This window comes from Scyliorhinus torazame, chromosome 14 (assembly GCF_047496885.1).
Source record: "Scyliorhinus torazame isolate Kashiwa2021f chromosome 14, sScyTor2.1, whole genome shotgun sequence".
NCBI classification, from domain to species: Eukaryota; Metazoa; Chordata; class Chondrichthyes; order Carcharhiniformes; family Scyliorhinidae; genus Scyliorhinus; species Scyliorhinus torazame.
In genome coordinates, this window is record NC_092720.1 from 201,064,544 (window position 1) to 201,091,883 (window position 27,340).

The 27,340-nt window shown below is 52.1% G+C and overlaps 1 protein-coding gene across 1 annotated transcript in view; it reads left to right on the forward strand.

The window, feature by feature from the left end:
• The window catches only part of LOC140390348 (uncharacterized), a 222,817-nt gene that overhangs the window by 180,295 nt on the left and 15,182 nt on the right, over positions 1 to 27,340 (forward strand). Inside the window, exons 24-31 of the mRNA XM_072475420.1 lie at positions 764 to 876; positions 3,146 to 3,663; positions 5,226 to 5,648; positions 6,738 to 6,907; positions 8,038 to 8,251; positions 14,279 to 14,366; positions 25,513 to 25,654; positions 26,523 to 26,824. Coding sequence (XP_072331521.1) covers positions 764 to 876; positions 3,146 to 3,663; positions 5,226 to 5,648; positions 6,738 to 6,907; positions 8,038 to 8,251; positions 14,279 to 14,366; positions 25,513 to 25,654; positions 26,523 to 26,824 — 1,970 coding nt within the window. The remainder of the gene's footprint in view (positions 1 to 763; positions 877 to 3,145; positions 3,664 to 5,225; positions 5,649 to 6,737; positions 6,908 to 8,037; positions 8,252 to 14,278; positions 14,367 to 25,512; positions 25,655 to 26,522; positions 26,825 to 27,340) is intronic.

The window sequence follows — 27,340 nt, forward strand, 5'->3', positions numbered from 1 at the left end:
CCAGCTTTGCCACCAGTGCCCTCACCCAGTGTTTGGACACTGATTGACGAGTGGTAACAGGAACAAGTATTTAAAACTAAGAGTCTGAACCTGCCAACCCCGAGGTCTCTTCCCTAGTTTTACTGTGCCGTTCACTAACTCCATCCTTCCTCTCTGTGACAACGGTGGCGACACCTCACCCCTCATTGGCTGTGAAGCATTTTGGGACCTACTAAGGGGACGAACGGTGCTCTATCAATGCAAGTTTTCACTTTCCATTTCTCCCTTCTTGAGCTATCTCCCTTCCCCTTAAGGAGGCGCTGTGTCTTACTGGGGGAGCTCAGTGAACGGCAATTCTCCAAGTGCCTTGAAGGTAGATTAGTGCCTGGGATGAGGCCGTTCAGCTCCTCGAACCTGCTGCGCCATTTCATTCGATCATGACCCTTGGCCTCTTGTCACCTGGTGCGCTCGATCAATAATTCCGGCAACCTCAGTTTTGAAAGCTCCAGCTGCCCCAATGGCAGTCTCACAGAGGGAGTTCCAGATTTCAGGGAAATGGAGGGGGAGAGAGTGGGAACCATTTTCTCCAGCCAAAGGGACTGTTTTCACACTGTGAGCACCTTGATCAGGTCACCCCCTCAATGTGCTAGTGTGTAACCAGGCGCAGGTGGGAGGCGGGCTGGGTGCTTTCATTTCGAAGGCCCGATTTGAATGTGTTGTGACCGCACTTGCTCATGTGTGCTCGATAGGTGCTCTGTTATCTTGCCCGCTGTGTCTCCTGCAGGTCGGCGCTGTGAGTCCATCGTTGACAACTGCAAATCCGGGCCCTGCCACAACGGTGGCACCTGCGTCCTCACTATCAACACGCCCTTCGGATTCCGGTGCAAGTGCCCGCCGGTGAGTTACGGCACCTTCTGCCATCTGCTGCATCCTCGCCAGGGTGATGTGTGTTGTGTTATGTACTCTGGGATAACACAGGCTGCAACTGGATGCAGCTTTAACCAAAAGATACTCCAGACCTTGAAGTTAGTTCAATCTGACTTATTGAACCAGTAGCACAGTTAGCACAGTTCTCCATGAGTTAGACTCTCTGCTAACCTAAGTGTGGTTACTCTGTCTGACTGAACCAGACTAGCTCTTAGCCACGTGCAGGAGGTGTGATACTGTACATACACCCTGACTCACTCTGTAGATGTTCATCAGTGGAAAAAGGTGGAGTGTGAGTGCCTCAAGCCTTTTATCGTGAGATCCCACCCCTGAGTGTCCTGCCTGCTCATTGGTCATGTCCTGTTCTCTGTGTTCATTAGCTGCCTGTCTGTGCCTGTCTGTATATCTGATGCACTATCAATTACTACAAGACAAGAGTAGAGAATAATCAAGGCTTTATTAAGCAGAGATGTGTGGCGTCCTGCAGCTGCTGCCAGAATGGGAGCAGCTCCGGTGTGCACACACATTTATACACCGCCTACTGGGTGGAGCCAGCAGGCAGGGATTTACCCCCGTACCTCTAGTACAGGAGCCTTACCGTACTACATCTAATATACAGTTACTATATCTAATATACAGTTAGTGGTGACTACCACAATATCATTATCTGCATGTCTGAATATCATGACAATGTGAGGGTTGGGGGAAGGGGGCGGGTGCGGGAAATGGAGGAGGATCTGTGGATGTGACAGAGGCGGAATTCCTCAGGGATTGAGGAGGGAGACAAAAGCAGTGGGGGCAGAGCGGTGAGGAGGGGATATGCACCCCCCCATTCAGGAAAACGGCAGAGGCAGCATTCCGACCAGGATTTTCCTAATTTCTGGGTGTTTCCTATTTAACCTGTGCGAGGCAGAATTCATGGAAAGAAGGAAGATCCGAGGGTGGTGACTCGAGGCCCCAGTCCTGATTGGGCGGGGTGGGGGGAGAGGGGGGGGGAGTTTGCAGGGGGGAGGGGGTGGGGAGAAAACAAGCAAAGAGGAAGGCAGAGACATCCTGGTAATGTCACATGACTAGCGATCCAGAGGCCCAGGCCAATGCTCTAATGACAGGGATTTAAATCCCGGCATGGAGGGGAATTTTAATTCAATTAATAAACCTCGTGTGTTATGCTTCTTCATGTAGCATAATCTGCTTCCTTGATGAATGCTCTGACAAAGGAAGGTTCAGACTCAGAGATAGGTTTAACACATTTATTGAACCGTTCACAATTCTCCTACTTGAGTTCGACTCTCCTGCTGATCTTACCACAGTAACTCAATCTAACTAACCAGTCTGCTCTAATCCATGCGGTGGGTGTGATGCTTCCCTGATCTGCCCCTGTCTCTCTGAGTGTCGCCTGTGGAAAAGAGAAAGAGCATGTGTGCCCTGTCCTTTTATATGGGTAGCCCCCTTGTGGTCGTGTCACCTCTGGGTGTATCGTGACTGCCCATTGGTCGTGTCCTATCTTACTGACCTATTGGTTGAATGTCTGTGTGCCATGTCTCTGGTGCTCCCTCTAGTGTTTACCTAGTTGCAGTGTATCTACATTAACCCCTTGTGCATTTACAGTGATGCATATCACCACACCTAGAATATCAAATTGGCCTTAGTAATGCTGACCATGAAACTGTTACCATTGTTATTTTAAAAATCTGCGTCGGTCATCAAGCTCCTATCTATTCTCGTCCCATTTTCCAGTACTTGGTCCGGAGCATTGTTTGTGCTCTGGCGTTTAAAGTGCTTATCTAAATGCTTCTTAAATGTTGTGAGGGTTCCCGCCTCCACCACCCTTTCAGGCAGTGATTCCAGATTCCCACCACTCTCTGGTTAAAAAGGTTTTTCCTCAAATGCACTTTAAACCTCCTGCCCTTGGTCTTAAACCCACACAGACATGGGGAGAACGTACAAACTCCACACAGACAGTCACCCGAGCCCGGAATCAAACCCGGGACCCTGACACTGTGAGGCAGCAGTGCTAACCACTGCCACCGTGCTGCCCCCTTGTGCAATTAAAGGAATAGGTGATAGGCAAGAGGAACATTTGCTTTTGAATGCCCGCCACCACTCCCCCATCTTGTGTGCACCGAGCAGATATTATGTCTCCTAGCAACATAAGGCACGGCTTCCCATTGGCCAATATCATTGAAAACAAGTGATGACGATTTGCCAGCAATAATATTCTTTTTTTGTTTGTTTCCAGGACTACAGTGGAGGAAAGTGTGAAATTTACAACTCCTGCAACTCCCTGCCCTGCCAAAATGGTGGGCTTTGCGTCTCGGGCCGGTGCGTCTGCCAGCTGGGTTTCAGGGGCCCGGACTGTTCAGCCCCGAGAAGCGGCCGCTGCACGCCCGACACATGCCAAAATGGGGGCACCTGCCTGGAGCAGGCCCGGGAGCCCCATGCCTTCTGCCGCTGCCCGCCTGGTTTCCGAGGCCTTTACTGCCAGAGCCCGGAGGTGGGCCGCAACCGCTCGGCCGGAGCCGGGTGCTCGGGTGACCTCTGCTCCGGCCGGGCGGGGGACGGCTCCTGCGACCCGGCCTGCGACACCCTGGCCTGCGGCTGGGACGGGGGTGACTGCGCCGGCGACCCCTGGTGGAAGTGCGCGCTGGAGGAACTCTGCCAAGCCGCCTTCAAGGACGGCAAGTGCGATGAGGCCTGCAACAACATGGAGTGCCACTTTGATGGCTTTGACTGTCAGCAGCAGAAAGCCCAGTGCAAGTGAGTGAGCAGTGGTTCCGGAACGGGGCTGTGGGTGGCTGGCCCGATCTGAGGGCCTTGTACAGCAAAGGGCTGGAGTCTCCTGTCCCGGCCCCCACCCCACTCCGGCCGCGGGTTTCTCAACGCCGCCCCATTCGCTGGCGGCGGGCTGTTCGGCCCCCGCTGCCTGTCAGTGGGATTTCCTATTGAAGCCACCCCACGTGACGGGGAAAACCACGGGCTAGGGCTGCGCTGCCGGCGGGAACAGAGAATCCCAAAGGCCAGGGAATGCCGACCACTGCTTCCCATCACCTTGAGATTTACTCAAATCTATTGAATCACCATTAAAATGTAGTAAATTGTGGCAGCCGCTCTACACACAGCAGGATCCCACTCACGGTGGTGCGATGATGACTAGCCATATAAATAAATGCTGTGACTACAAGAGCAGGTCAGAGACCATGAATCCCACAGTGAGTAACTCACCTCCTCATCCCCCAAAGCCTGTCCACCACCTACAAGGCACAAGTCAGGGGGTCAGGGAAAAGTCCCCCCTTGCCTGGATGAGTGCAGCTCCAACAACACTCAATAAGCTCGATACCATCCAGAACACCGCAGCCTCTTGATTGGCCTTCCATAAACATTCAATCCCTCCACCACCGCCGCACAGAAACAGCCGTGTCTACCACCTGCAAGACGCACTGCACAAACTCACCAAGGTTCCTTAGTCAGCACCTTCCAAACCCACGACCGCCACCATCTAGAAGGACAAGGGCAGCAGATACCTGGGAACCCCGCCACCTGGAGGTTCCCCGCCAAGTCACTCACCAACCCGACTTGGAAATATATCACCGATCCTTCACTGTCGCTGGGTAAATATCCTGGAACTCCCTCTCGACCAGCACTGTGAGTGTACCTACGCCACATGGACGCAGGTTCAAGGAGAGGGCTCGCCACCTCCACCTCAAGGGAAATTTGGGATGGGTAATAAATGCTGGCCTAACTGGCTTGAATAAAAAAATATAGAAATTAGCTGTTTTTATTTTGACAGTGTTTGATGAGGGGTGAACTCCCCAGATCTGTTTTTGTTATAACCTGCCTGCTTACCATTGGCTGGGGACTAATGACAATCCCACAATCCTGTGGGAGTATGAGCTTCCCCAATGAGGCGGCGGAGAAACCATTAGTAAACTCCAAGTATATATATATATATGTATGTTCTTGTAAATAAATGTTATTACTTTGTATCCTTAAATCTCGTGCTGGATTCTTCGTGGCCCTCACAAAAGTTTTGAATTGGTCTCACGGGGCGTTTCATGTCTACCTGAGAGCAGATGGTTTGTAGTCCAATCTCACAACAGAAACCCCTGTGTGTACATTGGCTGCCCCAATTCCTACATTAACACAATGGAAACATTTCAAAACCTCCTTCATTGACGGTAGCATGATGTAAGATGCCCTCTGGTGGTGAATGCCAACTTCTCTGTCTTTCTTCCTTTGTCTCTGGCTCTTTCTCCCTCTTTTCCTGCTTCCTTTCTCCTGCCCGCTCTTCCCTGTCTTTATCCGCTGCCTTGTCTCCACAGCCCGCACTACGATGCCTACTGCAAGCACCACTACAACGACGACCACTGCGACCAGGGCTGCAGCTCGGCCAACTGTGGCTGGGACGGCATGGACTGCGCCCGCCCCGGGGCCGAGGACTTTGCCAGCGGCACCCTGGTGCTGGTGGCTTTCCTGAGCCCGCGGAGGCTGCGGCACAGCCTTTCCAGCTTCCTCTGGAACCTGGGCCTGGTCCTGCACTCCACCGTGCGGGTGAAGAGAAGCCCGAGTGGGGAGGACATGGTCTTCCCATACCACGGACGCGAGGACCTGGACAACCTGACCGCTTTGGTTTACAATGTCAGTACCCCGGGAAGGAGACGCGTGACGAGGGAGCTCGCCCGCCACGAGGAGGAGGAGGAGGAGGGAGTTGGGCCCATGCAGGGGGCAGAACGCAAAGTCCTCGGGTAAGAACCCCAGCATACACGGTTGGTGTTGACTAAGCGGCAAACTCACTGGGCTTGGGGTAGAATGGTACCACAACTGAGAGCGCATAGGAACATAAGCAAAAGGAGCTGGGGTAGGTGATCTGGTCCTTCAATCCTGCTCCACCAATCAAAACGATAACGGTTGGTCCCCCACAACAAATAAGGCTGCGGACCAAGTGCTTGAAAATGGGGATAGGTGCCCAATGGCTGGCGCAGACTCGATGGGCCGAAAGGCCTCATTCTGTGCTGTAAAACTCTATGACTCTAACTCCACCTTCCCATTATATTCCCACATCCCGTTAATTCCTTTAGGACCCAAAATCTGTCAAACCCAGTCTTCATTGGCTGAGCATCCGCGGGGTCCCCCGGGATTGGGGAGAGCAGAGAATGCTAAAGATTTGTTGGTCTCTGAGGCGGCCAGGGGAGGTGGGGGTGGGGGTGGGGGGGTTAAATTGAGCTCGTCTGGAATTCACAGCTGGTGCTGAACCCCGGTTGACTCCGAAGTGGCCGAGCGCGCCGTCGCGAGGGCGATGAGGGATGGGTAACAAATCCTGGGCCAGCCAGCTGGAACCGTTGAACGAGGAAAGGAAAGACCAAGCTGCCCGCTCGTCAGTTCAAAAAAACTTTGGAGGGGGGCGGGGTCTCTGGTCTCACCGAAGTCGATGGTCTCCTGAATGGCTGGCTGGATTTCCCAGTCCAACCCCCATGCCCCGACAGGACCGCAATGTTCCACTCGAAACCTGGTGGAAACCTTTCACAATGATGAGGGATAGGCCGAGAGATGTTTCCACTTCTGGGCGAGTCTAAAACGGAGGGACAGAAATGTACGGTGATGAGGAACAAGTTTGCAGGAGGTTGGTAACAGTGTGGGACCCGCCGCGACACACCGTAATTGAGGTGGATAATACAGATGTATTCAAGGGACACAAGGGGACAGGAAGGTGTGTTGAGAGGGCGAGATGAAGGAGGGGTCGGATCAGGTTCATGTGGAACTGGCATGGACCAATTTCTGTGTCGCAAAGCCTCCGGAATACTGACCACCTGCGCTGTCTTTCTCTCAAATGGAAGGTGCATCATCTTTGTGGAGATCAACATACAACCCTGTCTGGTGACCTACACGGCCTGCTTCTCCACCGTCCTGGACGCTGCTGCCTTTGTCGTCGCGCTGGCTTCCTCCGAGAATGGCGGGCAGGAGTTCCCCTTCCCACTGCAAGCTGTCGCCGTGATGTCTAAGGAAGGTCAGTCAGGTCTCTCAAATCCACCCCCCCCCCCCAATCCGTTGCTGCCACTGTCGGAATGGGTCACGGGGGCTCATCCACTGACCCCTGGGACCGTTTCATCCTCCTGCCTCTGTCTCCCCCAGTTCGCGCGGAGCTGCACCTGAAGGGATGGCATGGTGTGGTGATCGTCCCTGTAAGGGCAACACAGCAGAGTAAGGGTCACCTGGCCTGGGCGACCAATCAGGACTCAGAGTGCGGAATCACCCCAAGGGGAGGATTTCTCCTAGGGCACAGGGACTTTGGAATTGGCTGCAAACATGCTGCTCTATATGATTTGTTCACAAATCCCTTTTTAGTTCACTCGTGAAGTCTCCAAAAGCGTATGATTACAAAGAGGCTCACTTTTCTCCCAGCTGTCTTACCCCCTTTTAAACTACTTGTCGCCAATGAGAAGATTGGGATCGCACGGCATGATCACAAAACCGACACTACTCTCTCAGTCAAGCATTCGGTGGGATTTGTGGTTTGAATGTGTGCACAAACAACAGCAAGTAGAATGGTTACACCACAGGCCGAGAGTTCTCCGACCACACACCCCGACAGAGCAGAGACCTTCGGAGCAACTCTGCCAGTTCCACACCCCCAGCTGAGGCGGCACACGATGGCACAGTGGTTAGCGCAGCCCTCTCACAGCGCCAGGAACCCGGGTTCGATTCCGGCCTCGAGTGACTGTCTGTGCGGAGTCTGCACGTCCTCCCCGTGTGTGCGTGTGTTTCCTCCCGGTGCTCCGGTTTCCTCCCACAGTCCAAAGACGTGCAGGTTAGGTGGACTGGGCATGATCAAACTAATTTCACGATTTTATTCTATGACCCTTTACTCATTGTTCACTGACAAACTGAAGCAGAATCTCCTAAGAGGAGCAGGATAGTTATGTGCAAAATTATAACAGTTGTAACAGTCAGATTTTACAGCATCACGGACTCTAGGCGTGATCGACAGGGAAAGTAGACAATCCCCTGTGCTCTGGGCGAGGCTTGTGTCTGACTGCATGCGACCACCATGTATAAATTGACCCGTAGGTGGTTAATGTATGATTGCCTGGCTGCTACCCCTTTGTGTTACATTCCTGGTCCTTCTCTTCAAAGCAGAGGTGGGAGCTGCTTCCTTTCCATGGGAACTGACTGGCATCTCCCTCGCTGTCCTCTTTGCCGCCGTCGTCGGAATCTTCATCGGCATTCACGTCGCCAAGAAACCAAAACGCAAACGAGGCCCCCTCTGGCTGCCCCCCGGCTTTGCCCCGAGCAAGGAGTCCAAGAACTACAAGAGGAGGGAGCCGGTGGGGGAAGACGCCATCGGGATGAAGTAAGTTTGGGGGGGAGGGGGGGGGGGGGTAGTGGTTGGGAAGATATGGTGGCAGCATCATTGTTCCCGCTGGGCGCAGCAGAGAATCTGGGCATGATGGCGTGACAGTGGTGTTACGGATGGATGAGTAATCCTGAGGTCTGGACTAACATATTCGGGGTTTATAAGTTCAAATCGCGGCTGGGGGAGGGACATTTCAATTCAATGTGGGACCAATATCCCAGTTTTACCATAAGTCCCTGGAAGGGTGGGGTTAACCAGGAAGTGCATGCTTTCTCCACACTGACCCTCCAATATATATGGGACACTCAGCTGTATTCACTTCCACCCCAAGAATAATATACATATAGAATATACAGCTTACCCCCTCTCAGTGTCCCCTTCCTCTAACCCTCGGTCCAGATGTGGAACATTCCTCACCCCCCCCCCCCCTCCCCTCTCAGTACCCGTTCCTCTAAACCTCGGTCCAGATGTGGAACATTCTTCACCCCCTCTCAGTGTCCCCTCCCACTAACCCTCGGTCCAGATGTGAAACATTCCTTGCCGCCTCTCAGTGCCCCCTTCCTCAAACCCACTCAGATTGGTCCCGAGTTACAATCAAAGACACTGGACAAGACCGCCTGAGCATCGAAGTAGGCTTGATGGTAATGGTGTGAATTAATTAATAAATCTGGGATTGAAAGCTGCTCTCAGTAATGCTGACCATGAAACCTCTGGATTATTGTTAAAAAAAACCCAAATCTGGTTCCCTCATGCTCTTTAGGGCATGAAATCTGCCATCCTTACCCGGTCTGGCCTACACGTGACTCCAGACCCACAGCGATGTGGTTGACTCTTAACTCCCTCAGAAATGGCCGACGAGCCACTCAGTCCTATCAGAAAATTGAATAAAAGCTGAATGAGAACAAACCTGGCCTTGACCTCAGCACCCAAACCAACAACGGTATACAGTGCCCAGATATTTTGCTAAGATCCTGGACCAGACCCCAATATTTGTTAGGAAACCAGGACAAGAACCCCGTGTATGAATTGTTTAATTTGTTTAATTTGTAAAACTGTGAGGAAAAAATGCTTCGCTCAAGGGGAGGGAACTCTGGCCAATAGGTATATTTAATATTAGAACAAACTTTATCCTTAACACAGGTTTAAAGATATTAACATCACAGAAAATTGCTTTTCTTTTTTAAAAAAAAATGTTTATTCAAAGTTTTTCAATAATTTTTACAAAACACTCCAAAAAGGAAAGAAAATATACAAAATAAAAATAAAAAGGGCAATACTCCAACAAACAAAGCAACTTAATCCTCTGACCCTTAAACGATTTAACAAATTTAGAACAAAATGGGACAAACGCCCCTTACATAAACCAAACAAGAAACCCCCCCCCCCCCCCACCCCCGGGTTGCTGCAGCTATTGACCTCCACCTAACATTCCGCCTGGAGAACCCCTGCACAGACCCTCGCAAGGCAAACTTTATCTTCTCCAACCTGAGAAACCCCGCCATGTCACTGACCCAAGCCTCCAGGTGTCATGATATTCAAACACACACATCATGATAGACACACCAACAGACAAATCAGAACACACAACACCACAACCAATGACAGAAAGATATAAAAGCACAGACACAACCCCTGGTGGTCAGTATTAGCTGCAGAGGAGAACCAGGACACATCTGTTGCCAAACACACTTTGGGAGACAGCACGTGCAGAGTATCCAGAACGAACTGTATTATAAGAGTTATAATAAAATAGAGTTGTACCACATACAACTGTGTTGGCTCATCTGTGCACCAGAGCACCCAACACCACATGGTACAGGAGTGGATCGATACCTGCCGGCATACCTCAGTGTACAGAGACAACCAGCAGTGCCCAGGCATGATGTACGAGCTCCCGGTTCCGCAGCCGCTCCAGTGCCACGGCGACCTCCGCGAAAACTGGCGGCGATTCCGGCAAATGTTCGAATTGTTCCTGGTGGCAGCTGAACTCAAAGACCTGGATGATAGGGAAAAAATTGAATTTCTCCTCACCATCGCCGGTGCAAGGGCAAGAGAAATATTCACAAGGTTCAGGTTCTTCAGGAGGCAGCAAAGGTACGATTACCAGGCAGTCCTGGGCAAATTCTCCAAGTACTGTGAAGAAAACGCAATCCAATCGGCACATAAAGGTAAGAAAAGCTGCAGTACTCACCTCGTGTCTGGGATCCCGGAGCCCGAATTCCCAGAGGCCGAAATCCCGGGCCTGAGAGAAGGCTGGGTCGAGGTCGGCGGCCATCTTGCTAAAGGTATAACGCTAGCACAGTTGCGCGAGAAGTGCGCAGAACCGGAAGTTTCGTTTGCGCATGCGCGAGATGCTGCGCATGCGCAGTCAAGAAAACGGCCATCGGTAAAGGAACAGCGATCTGAGACCTGCCTAGAAAATAGCTTTTCAATAAACACATAAACAATTCTTAAAATAAAAGGAAACCGTTTTTACTGCTAACTTATTCTTTCTAGATCTCCAATTAAGCAAAGCCCATCACAGGTCAATTTGTAAATAAAGTTAGCAAACGCAGGATAACTTGCTGTTCTTGAGGATACCTTTCTTGGAAAGACTGCTTGAAGAGAGAGAGAGAAAACTGTTTTGAAAACAACCTGCAGATCCTTCTGTCTGTGTCAGACTACTGCTTAACCTGACAGCCTTTGGCAAAAGCTTCTGCTCGGCTCAAAGCTCCTAGGAGACTCCAAAAGCTAAGCTGCCTCCTATAGACCTGCCTCCTCCCATTAATTACATCATCTTCATACCACCCTGATCCCCTCATCTGCTTACCTAAGTCTAAATGCTATGTGCATAATTCAACGGACTCAAGTTGAAGTTTAGTGGGGTGTTCCTCGCCGCTAAGAGCTGGTTATTCAACAGCACTATGGCGTTTTTTGTTGCCTCCCTGTCAAGGCCACCCTTTAAGTCATTTCCCACACTGGGGAGCTCAGATTGCAAGTGCGGGAAGACTACTCACGGACCGGGACGCCATTTTGCAAAGACAGCCCGATCTTTTGACACGCCTACCGTGGCTTCAGGACCGTCCACTTCACCCAACCTACCTCTTCTGGGGTCCTCGAGTCCCCCTCACCCCACCTCTTATGGGCAAGGACCCCCCCCCCCGAGCCCAACCCTGGCATGGGCAACCTGGCACCTGGGCACCTTGGCACTGCCAGCCTAGCACCCTGACAGCACCTGTGCCAGCCTGATAGTGACCTGGGTAGCCTGGGTAGCACTGCCAAGCTGCCAGGATGACAGTGCCAAGGTGGCCAGGTGTCAAAGGTAGTGCCAGCGTATCATCCTTCACTGACCCCGACCACCCAGGTGCCTCAAATCCCCAGCGAGACCCCTAGTTGCCATCACAACTGGTTCACGACTTTGTAATGGTTGAGGTCACACTGGCGAGGCCGGCGAATCCCGGGCCCCAGATGAATTGGTGGGTGTATATTTAAATGAGCCCAATGGTTCATTTAAATATGCCCACCTGCGTCTCATCCAGCGAGAGTGAGATCCAGATCGCGATGTGCCGCGGGATTCTGTTGAATCTCATCAGACGTTTTGAGCATTGTGAATTTCAATCCAGTCCTTTCGCGAGATTCAACGGCCTCGTCCTGACACAAAATCGGGCACGAAAAGCCGTTGAATCATACCCAATGTCTCAAAGGATCTACTCTCCAGGGACTCTTCAGTGATCATAACAAAATTCCATTAGGTCTTACTTGGTAAACAATTTCATGGTTGGAATGAATGATTGTCTCCCCTTTACAACATCTTAATTGCACCTTTTACAACCACAGAATCTGGATACCTTAACCTAGATCCTTTAATAATATTACCGCAGCAGTTATGTATACCTGATCTCAGGCTTTTAAAAACATTACTGCAATAGATATAAAATACAATCTGTACTAGTTTCTTACATTCATCACAACATACATACAAACACACAAATCACGAGCAGGAATAGGCTATTCAGCTCTTTGAGCCTGATTTTCTATTCAATAAGATTATGGCGGATCTGATTGTAACCTCCCGCCTATCCCTGATAACCTTACACCCCCTTATTTAACCCCGCAAAGTCCCCCTTACTAATACCTGGGGACTTGTGCCAAAATTGGGAGACCCATCCCACAGTCAAGCAACAGCCTGGCGTACTCGTACACTAAAGCCAACGTCCCAGATTTGTCCATCACCATCTCTGGGTATGTGCTGTCCCACTGTTAGGACAGGCCAACTTGAGGTGATGTAGGGGGACATGGTAGCACAGTGGTTAGCACCGTTGCTTCACAGAGTCCCCGGTTCGATACCCAGTTTGGGGCACTGTCTGTGCGGAGTCTGCACGTTCTCCCTGTGTCTGCGTGGGTTTCCTCCGGGTGCTCCGGTTTCCTCCCACAAGTCCCGAAAGTGCTGTTAGGTAATTTGGATATTCTGAATTCTCCCTCTGTGTACCCGAAGAGGCGCCGGAATGTGGCGACACGGGGCTTTTCACAGTAACTTCATTGCAATGTTAATGTAAGCCTACTTGTGACAATAAAGATTATTATTATGTACAGCCTTAGGAGCCTGCAAATTTGACTCCAGACCCCATGAAGTCTATGGCATCAGGTCAACCATGGGCAAGGAACCTCACACTGATTACCACCTACTCCCAAACCCCACTCAGCTGGTGATTCATGTTGAAATTGAATCATGTTGGAAGCCATTTTGATGAAGCCCCGAGGGCAACAAGAGCGCAGAACGTGCTCTGGGTGAGGTCATTCCAACATGCGCCACCAAGAGTGGCTTTGTAGCTACACGGCTGACCGAGCTGGCTGAGTCCTAAACGACATGGCCGTTAGGCTGGGCCTGCAGCCGGTGGTAAGGGAAGCAACGAGAGGGAAAAATATCCTTGACCCCGGCCTCACCAGTCCACCCGCTGCAGATGCATCTGTCCTTGATAGTAACGGGAGGAGTGACCAACCACACAGTCCTTGTGGAGACGAAGTCCAGTCTTCACAATGAGGATACCCTCGATCACGTTGTGTAGCACTGCCGCCGTACGGAATGGGATAGCTTCACAACAGACCCAGCGACTCAAGACTGGGCTTCCAGCCACCAGCAGCAGCAGAAGTGTACTCAACCACAATCTGCAACTTCATGGCCCGATGTATTCCCCCGCTGCGCCATGACTATCAAACCGACTTCGATGCTCAGACTGCCTTGTCCAGTGTCTTTGATCGCAACTTGGGATCAATCTGAGAGGGTTAGAGGAATGTGACACAGACGGGGCGGGGAGTCCCACATGTGTATTATTCTTGGTGTGCAAGCGAATAACTGCTGAATGACACATCTACGTTATGTGGGTGTGGAGGGAGTGAACATTGAGAGACAGGGTTAAATCCACAATCTCAATGCCCGAGGGAAGAATGGGTTGGAGTTGGTATAATTATTCCTGAATTCAGGGTGGCACGGTGGCACAGTGGTTAGCACTGCTGCGTCATTACACCAGGGACCCGGGTTCGATCCCAACCTCGGGTCACTGTCTGTGTGGAGTTTGCACGTTCTCCCCTTGTCTGCGTGCGTTGCTCCGGTTTCCTCCCACAGTTCAAAGGTGCGCAGGTTAGGTGGATTGGCCGTGCTAAAGTGCCCCCTTAGGGATGGGGTTGCAGGAATAGGATGGGGATTGGGCCGAGGTTGTGTGGTCGTTCAAAGGGTCGGCGATGGGACTTGATGGGATGAAAGGCCTCCTTCTGCACTGTAGGGATTCTATGGATTTTATTCAATGGAATTCTACTCGGTGAGGATACAGAGAAGCTGGAAAAAGAGTTTGGGGAGTGGGGGAAAAGAGATTTGGGCGGGGGGTGGGGTGATGGTGGTGCAAGGTAGATGTTATTGAGAGAAACAAGATTGAAGTACATTTCAACACCAACCACGGGAAGACCGGTGACTCAAGAGCAAAGAGGAAGGACATGATGGAAATTTCTGACTCAGTATACGTTCTTTCTCATTGTGAACTGTTACTCCAGGATTCTGAACCAGGAAACTGACTGTGAAGATGAAGAAGACAACCAGAATTGCTTCGTGGAACGTCCGCCCATCAACAAGAAATCTAAGGTAATGAAAAACACAGAGGGTTAAGGAGAGATTTAATCAAGGTGTTCAAAATTGTGAAGGATTTTCATAGTGTAAATAATTTCCACCGCTCGGAAGATCTGTAACCAGAGGACACAGATTTAAGATAACCTGCAAATGTATTAAAGTTCTTTTGAGGATGTAACTAGTAGGATAGATAAAGGGGAATCAGTAGATGGAGTATACTTGGATTTCCCAAAAAACATTCAATAAGGTGCCACACAAAATGTTAATATACACGATAAGGACAGCACGGTAGCATAGTGGTTAGCACAGTCGCTTCACAGCTCCAGGGTCCCAGGTTCGATTCCCGGCTGGGTCACTGTCTGGGTGGAGTCTGCATGTTCTCCCCGTGTCTGCCTTGGTTTCCTCCGGATGCTCCAAAGATGTGCGGGTTAGGTGGATTGGCCATGCTAAATTGCCCTTTGTGTCCAAAAAATGTTAACTGGGCGTTACTGGGTTACGGGGATAGGGTAGATATGTGGACTTCAGTAGGGTGCTCTTTGTAAGAGCCGGTGCAGACTCGATGGGCCGAATGGCCTCCTTCTGCACTGCAAAAGCCATGATTCTATGATTCTATGATAAGGGCTTGCGTATTTGGGGGAGATATATCAGCTCGGATAGATGATTGTCATAGAGTCATAGATGTTTACAGGATGGAAACAGGCCCTTCGGCCCAGCTTGTCCATGCCGCCCACTTTCTATCACTAAGCTAGTCCCACTTGCCCGCATTTGCCCCATATCCCCCTATACCCACCCTGCCCATGTAAGTGTCTAACTGCATTCTAAAAGACAAAATCGTACCCGTCTCTACCACTGCCTCTGGCAGCTCGTTCCAGATGCTCTGTGTGAAAAAAATTCTCCTCTGGTCTCTTTTGTATCTCTCCCCTCTCACCTTAAACCTATGCCCTCTTGTTCTAGACTCCTCTACCTTTTGGAAAAGATGTTGACTATCTACCTCATCTATGCTCCTCATTATTTGATAGACGGTTGCTGGTAAGGAAGCAAAGTGCAGGCATAAATGGGGCACTTTCAAGTTGGCAAGGATCGTGGAGTTCTGCAAGGATCGGTGCTGGGGCCGCAGTTTAGACAATCTATGTAAATGACTTAGAGGAAGAGACAAAGAGTAATGTATCCAAGTTTGTTGATGATACAAAGCTAGGTGGGAATTAATGTAAGCTGTGAGGAGGACACAGAGAGCTATAGACAGGTTAAGAGGGCGGGAAACAAGGTGGCAGATGGAGAATAATGCAGAGATAAGTGAGATTATTCACTACGGTCATCAAAAATAGGAAAGCAGAGTGTTTTTTAAAGGTGTGGAACTTGTAAATATTGATGTTCAGCGATTCTTGAGTACACTTGTACAAGTAAGACAGAAAGTTAGCATGCAAGGACAGGAAGCTGTTAGGAAGACAAATGGCCTGTTGGCCTTATTACAAGGGGATTACAGGAATAAAGAAGCCTTGCTGCAGTTGTACTATATTTGCTACTTCACCAAAAGAAAGAAACACCTCGGGCTGGGTTCTCTGATTCTGAGGCTATATGGCCCACCCCGGCATGGGAGCGGTGGCGTTTTATGCCCGAGAATTCGGCACAAAATGGCCACTGAGCCACCGTGTAGCTGGGGGTTAGCGTGCCGGCAGCAGAGAGCGCCCGGCTCTAGCTTCCGATACAGCCCGGAGAATTGCCGCGTCCGTGGCCGCGTCGTGCAACGCGGCACCGCCCCTCGTGGACCCCGCCTGAGAAATAGTGGCCCCCCGCCCTTTGGCCGGCTCGCGAGCCCCGGATGACCCCCCCCCCCCCCCCCCGCCCCACCCAACAGCTTTCCAACTCACTGTTACTTTCCAACTCAAGTCCTATCTCTCGTATCCTAGCACAGTTTGAATTTGTTTTAAATAGAGTTTCACAGCAGTTCAAGTGAAAAGAGTTTAGTTTCCTATCCAAATGTATTTACAGAACTAAACACGGCAGTAAGAAAAATCTGACCAGCATACCTCAATACGAAAGCAGTAAACTCCTTTGCTACATTTTAACTTTCACTGTTCCTGGCTCACGAGCACAAGGGAAGAGGGAATATATGACTGAATGTTTCGGACAGCTTCTCCCGCCATACTCGCATAAGGAGCTGTAATTTTCCTCATCAACTTGCGTCCAGCTTTCAATAGCTTTGGTGAAGGCTTGCTAAATTCTTTTCCACGGCAAGAATTTTTTTGAGACACAAGCCGTCGTTTCAGCAATTTGGCCAGCCTAATTGTTTCATTCTGTCAGTCGGTTTCCAATACTTTCAGGCGAGGGAAAGTGACACCTTCCCGCTCCTCAACAAATTCAAATTCCTTCAGGTTTAGTCTTACTGCATTTCTATGATCTACTCGATCTTTTGCTTGTGGCCACAGGGTCATGGGCTTAGTGCCCTCGGCCTAAGAGGGAACTCGGTGATTGTTTTTATTGGACTGGAGCCCCGCCCCTGATATGCCCGATGGTATCGCTGCAACCTGCAGTTACCGACTCTTCAGGATTTTGTCATTCATTTGTCGAACCATTTGTAGCGAGATTAGCAGGAGAGTCGAACTCCTAGAGAACGGTTCAATAAATCACTTCGAACTTACTTCAAAGTCTGGAGTATCTTTTGGTCAAGGTTGCAGCGAGTTGCAGCCTGTGTTATCCCAGAGTATATAACACATCAGTACTCCGATCCCCTAGTTTCTCAGAGGCGCCCCGTTCGCTGGCAGCGGGATTCTATCATCCCCACCGTTTGTCAGGGGTATTTCCCATTGGATCCATCCCAGACTGCCATCAGGAAAAGTGAATCCCGACCAATGTTTTCGAGTCCGTGGGGCTCTTCAACAGAGATGAAGGGAGGTAGAAATATGGGGGATTGTACACTGTTGAAGAGGGGGTGGAGCAAAATAGAAGGACAGGGACTGGAGTGAGGGGGTTGGTACCACCACTGGCCTAGTAATCCAGAGACCCAGGGTGACGATCTGGGGATCGGGATTCGAACCCCAACACGGCAGATGGTGAAATTTGAATTCAATAAAAATCTGGAATTAAAAGTCTGATGAAACCGTTGTCAATTGTCAGGAATACCCATCACTCTTTCGGGAATGACATCTGATCTGGCCTCCATTGGCACCAGATACATTGAAATGTGGCTGACTCTTAAAATGCCCTTTGAAATGGTCGGGCACGTTGGTCAGTTCAAGGGTAATAAGGGACGGGCAATAAATGCTGGGCCCAGTGAGCAACGCCCACATCCCAGGAACAAATTTTAAAAAGGTGGGCGCTCAGTACTGCCCCTCTGACAGTGCAGCACTCCCTCAGTACTGCCCATCTGACAATGCAGCACTCGCTCAGTACTGACCCTCTGACAGTGCAGCACTCCCTCAGTACTGCCCATCTGACAGTGCAGCTCTCCCTCAGTACTGACACTCTGACAGTGCAGCACTCCCTCAGTACTGACCCTCTGACAGTGCAGCACTCCCTCAGTACTGCCCATCTGACAATGCAGCACTCGCTCAGTACTGTCCCTCTGACAGTGCAGCACTCCCTCAGTACTGACCCTCTGACAGTGCAGCACTCCCTCAGTACTGCCCATCTGACAGTGCAGCTCTCCCTCAGTACTGACACTCTGACAGTGCAGCACTCCCTCAGTACTGACCCTCTGACAGTGCAGCACTCCCTCAGTACTGCCCATCTGACAATGCAGCACTCGCTCAGTACTGTCCCTCTGACAGTGCAGCACTCCCTCAGTACTGACCCTCTGACAGTGCAGCACTCCCTCAGTACTGCCCATCTGACAGTGCAGCTCTCCCTCAGTACTGACTCTCTGACAGTGCTGCACTCCCTCAGTACTGACTCTCTGACAGTGCAGCACTCCCTCATTGCTGACCCTCTGAAAGTGCAGAACTCCCTCATTGCTGACCCTCTGACAGTGCAGCGCTCCCTCAGTACTGACCCTCTGACAGTGCAGCGCTCCCTCAGTACTGACCCTCTGACAGTGCAGCACGCCCTCAGTAATGACCCTCTGACAGTGCAGCACTCCCTCAGTACTGACCCTCTGACAGTGCAGCACTCCCTCAGTACTGACCCTCTGACAGTGCAGCACTCCCTCAGTACTGACCCTCTGACAGTGCAGCACTTCCTCAGTACTGACCCTCTGACAGTGCAGCACTCCCTCAGTACTGACTCTCTGACAGTGCTGCACTCTCTCAGTACTGACCCCCTGACAGTGCAGCACTCCCTCAGTACTGACCCTCTGAAAGTGCAGCTTTCCCTGTGTACCGACTCTCTGACAGTGCTGCACTCCCTCAGTACTGACCCTCTGACAGTGCAGCACTCCCTCAGTACTGACCCTCTGACAGTGCAGCGCTCCCTAAGTACTGACCCTCTGACAGTGCAGCACTCCCTCATTGCTGACCCTATGACAGTGCAGCACTCCCTCAGTACTGACCCTCTGAAAGTGCACAACTCCCTCATTGCTGACCCTCTGACAGTGCAGCACGCCCTCAGTAATGACCCTCTGACAGTGCAGCACTCCCTCAGTACTGACCCTCTGACAGTGCAGCACTCCCTCAGTACTGACCCTGACAGTGCAGCACTCCCTCAGTACTGACTCTCTGACAGTACAGCACTCCCTCAGTACTGACCCTCTGACAGTGCAGCACTCCCTCAGTATTGACCCTCTGACAGTGCAGCACTCCCTCAGTACTGACCCTCTGACAGTGCAGCGCTCCTCAGTACTGACCCTCTGACAGTGCAGCACTCCCTCATTGCTGACCCTCTGAAAGTGCAGAACTCCCTCATTGCTGACCCTCTGAGAGTGCAGCACTCCCTCAGTAATGACTCTCTGACAGTGCAACACTCCCTCAGTACTGACCCTCTGACAGTGCAGCACTCCCTCAGTACTGACCCTCTGACAGTGCAGCACTCCCTCATTGCTGACCCTATGACAGTGCAGCACTCCCTCAGTACTGACCCTCTGAAAGTGCACAACTCCCTCATTGCTGACCCTCTGACAGTGCAGCACTCCCTCAGTAATGACCCTCTGACAGTGCAGCACTCCCTCAGTACTGACCCTCTGACAGTGCAGTACTCCCTCAGTACTGACCCTCTGACAGTGCAGCACTCCCTCAGTACTGACCCTCTGACAGTGCAGCACTCTCTCAGTACTGACCCTCTGACAGTGCAGCACTCCCTCAGCACTGACCCTCTGAAAGTGTAGCATTCCCTGTGTACTGACTCTCTGACAGTGCAGCACTCCCTCAGTACTGACCCTCTGACAGTGCAGCACTCCCTCAGTATTGACCCTCTGACAGTGCAGCACTCCCTCAGTACTGACTCTCTGACAGTGCAACACTCCCTCAGTACTGACCCTCTGACAGTGCAGCACTCCCTCAGTACTGACTCTCTGACAGTGCAGCACTCCCTCAGTACTGACCCTCTGACAGTGCAGCACTCCCTCAGTACTGACCCTCTGACAGTGCAGCACTCTCTCAGTACTGACCCTCTGACAGTGCAGCACTCCCTCAGCACTGACCCTCTGAAAGTGTAGCATTCCCTGTGTACTGACTCCCTGACAGTGCAGCACTCCCTCAGTATTGACCCTCTGACAGTGCAGCACTCCCTCAGTACTGACTCTCTGACAGTGCAGCACTCCCTCAGCAATGACCCTCTGACAGTGCAGCACTCCCTCAGTACTGACCCTCTGACAGTGCAGCACTCCCTCAGTACTCGCACTCTGACAGTGCATCTCTCCCTCAGCAATGAGCCTCTGACAGTGCAGCACTCCCTCAGTACTGACTCTCTGACAGTGCAGCACTCCCTCAGTACTGACCCTCTGAAAGTGCAGAACTCCCTCATTACTGACCCTCTGACAGTGCATCTCTCCCTCAGTAATGACCCTCTGACAGTGCGGCACTCCCTCAGTAATGACCCTCCCACAGTGCAGCTCTCCCTCAGTACTGACCATCTGACGGTGCAGCACTCCCTCAGTACTGACCCTCTGACAGTGCAGCACTCCCTCAGTACTGACCCTCTGACAGTGCAGCTCTCCCTTAGTACTGACCCTCTGACAGTGCAGCTCTCCCTCAGTACTGACCATCTGACAGTGCAGCACTCGCTCAGTACTGACCCTCTGACAGTGCAGAACTCCCTCATTGCTGACCATTTGACAGTGCAGAACTCCCTCATTACTGACCCTCTGACAGTGCATCTCTCCCTCAGTAATGACCCTCTGACAGTGCAGCACTCCCTCAGTACTGACCCTCTGACAGTGCAGCTCTCCCTTAGTACTGACCCTCTGACAGTGCAGCACTCCCTCAGTACTGACCCTCTGACAGTGCAGCACTCCCTCAGTACTGACCCTCTGACAGTGCAGCACTCCCTCATTGTTGACCCTATGACAGTGCAGCACTCCCTCAGTACTGACCCTCTGAAAGTGCACAACTCCCTCATTCCTGACCCTCTGACAGTGCAGCACTCCCTCAGCACTGACCCTCTGAAAGTGCAGCATTCCCTGTGTACTGACTCTCTGACAGTGCAGCACTCCCTCAGTACTGACCCTCTGACAGTGCAGCACTCCCTCAGTATTGACCCTCTGACAGTGCAGCACTCCCTCAGTACTGACTCTCTGACAGTGCAGCACTCCCTCAGTACTGACCCTCTGACAGTGCAGCACTCCCTCAGTATTGACCCTCTGACAGTGCAGCACTCCCTCAGTACTGACCCTCTGACAGTGCAGCGCTCCTCAGTACTGACCCTCTGACAGTGCAGCACTCCCTCATTGCTGACCCTCTGAAAGTGCAGAACTCCCTCATTGCTGACCCTCTGACAGTGCAGCACTCCCTCAGTACTGACTCTCTGACAGTGCAGCACTCCCTCAGTACTGACTCTCTGACAGTGCAGCACTCCCTCAGTACTGACCCTCTGACAGTGCAGCACTCCCTCAGTACTGACCCTCTGACAGTGCAGCGCTCCCTAAGTACTGACCCTCTGACAGTGCAGCACTCCCTCATTGCTGACCCTATGACAGTGCAGCACTCCCTCAGTACTGACCCTCTGAAAGTGCACAACTCCCTCATTGCTGACCCTCTGACAGTGCAGCACGCCCTCAGTAATGACCCTCTGACAGTGCAGCACTCCCTCAGTACTGACCCTCTGACAGTGCAGCACTCCCTCAGTACTGACCCTGACAGTGCAGCACTCCCTCAGTACTGACTCTCTGACAGTACAGCACTCCCTCAGTACTGACCCTCTGACAGTGCAGCACTCCCTCAGTATTGACCCTCTGACAGTGCAGCACTCCCTCAGTACTGACCCTCTGACAGTGCAGCGCTCCTCAGTACTGACCCTCTGACAGTGCAGCACTCCCTCATTGCTGACCCTCTGAAAGTGCAGAACTCCCTCATTGCTGACCCTCTGAGAGTGCAGCACTCCCTCAGTAATGACTCTCTGACAGTGCAACACTCCCTCAGTACTGACCCTCTGACAGTGCAGCACTCCCTCAGTACTGACCCTCTGACAGTGCAGCACTCCCTCATTGCTGACCCTATGACAGTGCAGCACTCCCTCAGTACTGACCCTCTGAAAGTGCACAACTCCCTCATTGCTGACCCTCTGACAGTGCAGCACTCCCTCAGTAATGACCCTCTGACAGTGCAGCACTCCCTCAGTACTGACCCTCTGACAGTGCAGTACTCCCTCAGTACTGACCCTCTGACAGTGCAGCACTCCCTCAGTACTGACCCTCTGACAGTGCAGCACTCTCTCAGTACTGACCCTCTGACAGTGCAGCACTCCCTCAGCACTGACCCTCTGAAAGTGTAGCATTCCCTGTGTACTGACTCTCTGACAGTGCAGCACTCCCTCAGTACTGACCCTCTGACAGTGCAGCACTCCCTCAGTATTGACCCTCTGACAGTGCAGCACTCCCTCAGTACTGACTCTCTGACAGTGCAACACTCCCTCAGTACTGACCCTCTGACAGTGCAGCACTCCCTCAGTACTGACTCTCTGACAGTGCAGCACTCCCTCAGTACTGACCCTCTGACAGTGCAGCACTCCCTCAGTACTGACCCTCTGACAGTGCAGCACTCTCTCAGTACTGACCCTCTGACAGTGCAGCACTCCCTCAGCACTGACCCTCTGAAAGTGTAGCATTCCCTGTGTACTGACTCCCTGACAGTGCAGCACTCCCTCAGTATTGACCCTCTGACAGTGCAGCACTCCCTCAGTACTGACTCTCTGACAGTGCAGCACTCCCTCAGCAATGACCCTCTGACAGTGCAGCACTCCCTCAGTACTGACCCTCTGACAGTGCAGCACTCCCTCAGTACTCGCACTCTGACAGTGCATCTCTCCCTCAGCAATGAGCCTCTGACAGTGCAGCACTCCCTCAGTACTGACTCTCTGACAGTGCAGCACTCCCTCAGTACTGACCCTCTGAAAGTGCAGAACTCCCTCATTACTGACCCTCTGACAGTGCATCTCTCCCTCAGTAATGACCCTCTGACAGTGCGGCACTCCCTCAGTAATGACCCTCCCACAGTGCAGCTCTCCCTCAGTACTGACCATCTGACAGTGCAGCACTCCCTCAGTACTGACCCTCTGACAGTGCAGCACTCCCTCAGTACTGACCCTCTGACAGTGCAGCTCTCCCTTAGTACTGACCCTCTGACAGTGCAGCTCTCCCTCAGTACTGACCATCTGACAGTGCAGCACTCGCTCAGTACTGACCCTCTGACAGTGCAGAACTCCCTCATTGCTGACCATTTGACAGTGCAGAACTCCCTCATTACTGACCCTCTGACAGTGCATCTCTCCCTCAGTAATGACCCTCTGACAGTGCAGCACTCCCTCAGTACTAACCCTCTGACAGTGCAGCTCTCCCTTAGTACTGACCCTCTGACAGTGCAGCACTCCCTCAGTACTGACCCTCTGACAGTGCAGCACTCCCTCAGTACTGACCCTCTGACAGTGCAGCACTCCCTCATTGTTGACCCTATGACAGTGCAGCACTCCCTCAGTACTGACCCTCTGAAAGTGCACAACTCCCTCATTCCTGACCCTCTGACAGTGCAGCACTCCCTCAGCACTGACCCTCTGAAAGTGCAGCATTCCCTGTGTACTGACTCTCTGACAGTGCAGCACTCCCTCAGTACTGACCCTCTGACAGTGCAGCACTCCCTCAGTATTGACCCTCTGACAGTGCAGCACTCCCTCAGTACTGACTCTCTGACAGTGCAGCACTCCCTCAGTACTGACCCTCTGACAGTGCAGCACTCCCTCAGTATTGACCCTCTGACAGTGCAGCACTCCCTCAGTACTGACCCTCTGACAGTGCAGCGCTCCTCAGTACTGACCCTCTGACAGTGCAGCACTCCCTCATTGCTGACCCTCTGAAAGTGCAGAACTCCCTCATTGCTGACCCTCTGACAGTGCAGCACTCCCTCAGTACTGACTCTCTGACAGTGCAGCACTCCCTCAGTACTGACTCTCTGACAGTGCAGCACTCCCTCAGTACTGACCCTCTGACAGTGCAGCACTCCCTCAGTCCTGACCCTCTGACAGTGCAGCACTTCCTCATTGCTGACCCTCTAAAATTGAAGAACTCCCTCATTGCTGACCCTCTGACAGTGCAGCACTCCCTCAGTACTGACCCTCTGACAGTGCAGCACTCCCTCAGTACTGATCCTCTGACAGTGCAGCACTCCCTCAGCACTGACCTTCTGAAAGTGCAGCATTCCCTGTGTACTGACTCTCTGACAGTGCAGCACTCCCTCAGTGCTGACCCTCTGAAAGTGCAGAACTCCCTCAGTACTGACCCTCTGACAGTGCAGCTTTCCCTCATTACTGACCCTCTGACAGTGCAGCTCTCCCTCAGTACTGACCCTCTGACAGTGCAGCACTCCCTCAGTACTCACCCTCTGACAGTGCATCTCTCCCTCAGCAATGACCGTCTGACAGTGCAGCACTCCCTCAGTACTCACCCTCTGACAGTGCAGCACTCCCTCAGTACTCACACTCTGACAGTGCATCTCTCCCTCAGCAATGACCCTCTGACAGTGCAGCACTCCCTCAGTACTGACTCTCTGACAGTGCAGCACTCCCTCAGTACTGACCCTCTGAAAGTGCAGAACTCCCTCATTGCTGACCATTTAACAGTGCAGAACTCCCTCATTACTGACTCTCTGACAGTGCATCTCTCCCTCAGTAACGACCCTCTGACAGTGCGGCACTCCCTCAGTAATGACCCTCCCACAGTGCAGCTCTCCCTCAGTACTGACCCTCTGACAGTGCAGCTCTCCCTTAGTACTGACCCTCTGACAGTGCAGCACTCCCTCAGTACTGACCCTCTGACAGTGCAGCACTCCCTCAGTACGGACCCTATGACAGTGCAGCACTCCCTCAGTACTGACCCTCTGACAGTGCAGCACTCCCTCAGTACTGACCCTCGGACAGTGCAGCACTCCCTCAGTACTGACCCTCTGACAATGCAGCTCTCCCTCAGTACTGACCCTCTGACAGTGCAGCGCTCCCTCAGTACTGACCCTCTGACAGTGCAGCACTCCCTCAGTACTGAGCCTCAGACAGTGCAGCACTCCCTCAGTAATAACCCTCTGACAGTGCAGCGCTCCCTCAGTACTGACCCTCTGACAGTGCAGCTCTCCCTCAGTACTGAGCCTCAGACAGTGCAGCACTCCGTCAGTACTGACCCTCTGATAGTGCAGCACTCCCTCAGTACTGACCCTCTGACAGTGCAGCACTCCCTCAGTACTGAGCCTCAGACAGTGCAGTACTCCCTCAGTCCTGACCCTCTGACAGTTCAGCCAATCTCTGGAGTGAGGCCTCAGCCCACAACCTTTGTAGTTGGAGGCCTACGTGGGACCAACCGAGCCAGAGCTTGGTTTCCCGGCAGCTTGGGGTGGCTTCAATTGGAAATCCCATTGACAGGAATGGGAGTAACGAATCCCACCTCCAGAGAATGGGGCGCTGCTGAGATACATGCGGCTGGAGGAACGTGAGATTCCAGCCCAATGCCTGTGTGTACATGTCCCCAACAGGGGAGACCAGAATCGGCTTCAGAGTTGTTTTGGACTTTTGTGCTGATACTATGTGTTTATTCATTAAGTCTGAGGAGATCCCGATGCTGCCTGATCATCGTAAATGGACCCAAAAGCACATCCAAGCCGTCGTCAATATCCCGCAGTCTGTAGCGCTGACCCCACCACAGGAGAACACTGAGAACATGGATGTTGATGCAAGAGGCCCAGGTATGTAGACACGAATCACTGTCCCAGCTATCACGACAATGTCTGTTCCCAACATCTATGGAGACGCGACATGCTTCCCGCTTCCATGACGACATGGCCTGCTCCAGCTTCCATGACGACATGGCCTGCTCCAGCTTCCATGACGACATGGCCTGCTCCAGCTTCCATGACGACATGGCCTGCTCCAGCTTCCATGACGACATGGCCTGCGCCAGCTTCCATGACATCATGACCTCCTCTCCCAGCTTCCATGACGACGTGGCCTGCTCCAGCTTCCATGACGACATGGCCTGCTCCAGCTTCCATGACGACATGGCCTGCGCCAGCTTCCATGACACCATGACCTCCTCTCCCAGCTTCCATGACAACATGGCCTGCTCCAGCTTCCATGACAACATGACCTCCTCTCCCAGCTGCTTTGATGACATGGCCTCCTCCCAGCTTCCATGACAGCGTGGCCTTCTCCCAGATTCCATGACAAAATGGCTTGCAGCCTGCTTCCATGGTGGTGCATGGCCTTCTCCCAAGTTCCATGACAATGTGGCCTACTCCCAGGTGCAGGACAACATAGCTTTTCAACAAACTTGCAACCCAAACCGCTGAAAAGTGCCAGCCACTTGCCTGGCATGACCTTTCCCCTTGATTTTCCTTTGCTGTACCAACATTTTCTCAGCTATGGCTCAAATCAACCTGGAGCAGTGGGCAATAGGCCTCAGGCTCCGTCCCTTTACTCTCTACCTCGTCATCCTCTCTGTGTGCCATTCTAGCTCTTTGTCCCTGCACCTTATTTGTTCCTAGTTATTTTTCCTCCCTACTCTGACCATCTCTACTTAACCCCATTTTCCGCACTGCCTGTTATCGGTTTCAGATGGAGTAACGCCACTGATGTTGGCTGCCTGCGCGGGCGGAGGTCTGGAATCTAGTTACGCTGAGACGGAGACCCAGGAAGGTTCAGCCAGCATCATTATGGACCTTATGGGCCAGGGAGCGAGCCTCCATCCCCAGACGGACGTGACCGGTGAGACAGCCCTGCACTTGGCAGCTCGGTTCTCTCGGGCAGACGCAGCAAAATGCATGCTGGACATGGGAGCCGACACCAATGTCCAGGATCGATCGGGACGCACCCCCTTGCACACAGCGGTGGCAGCTGATGCACAGGGAGTCTTCCAGGTACTGTAGACCATGACCGCGACGTTCAATATTCTTCACTCTCCTTCCAGTATTTCATAATGCTTCACCTTACCTCCCAGATGTACACGTGTTATTCGTGAGTTTACTGGAATGCTTCCTGCTTTAATACCAAGTGTTGAGGTTGAACATTCCCAGTCCTGGTTAGACCAGTTAAAACCCCCCTCTTCACTGGTCAGGCTTGATTGGCACCCTCTCCACAATAAGCAATCACTCCCTCTGCTACCAGTGCACAGTGGCTGAAGTGGGTACCTTCTTCCAGATGCTCTGCAGCAACTCACCAAACTTTCTTTGACAGCACCTTCCAAACCCGCGGCCTCCTCCATAAGATTGGGACGTGCCCCGGGAAATGCGTCGAGGACCAGTGTCCACCGAGCTTTTGTTTAACTGGAAAGGCTTGGACAAAGTCCCTTTGCCTTCAGAGGATCTGCTTATGCTTATAAATATGTAGCTTCCCAGCGAACATAAATGAGCCACGTCACAAGGGGCAGCACGGTA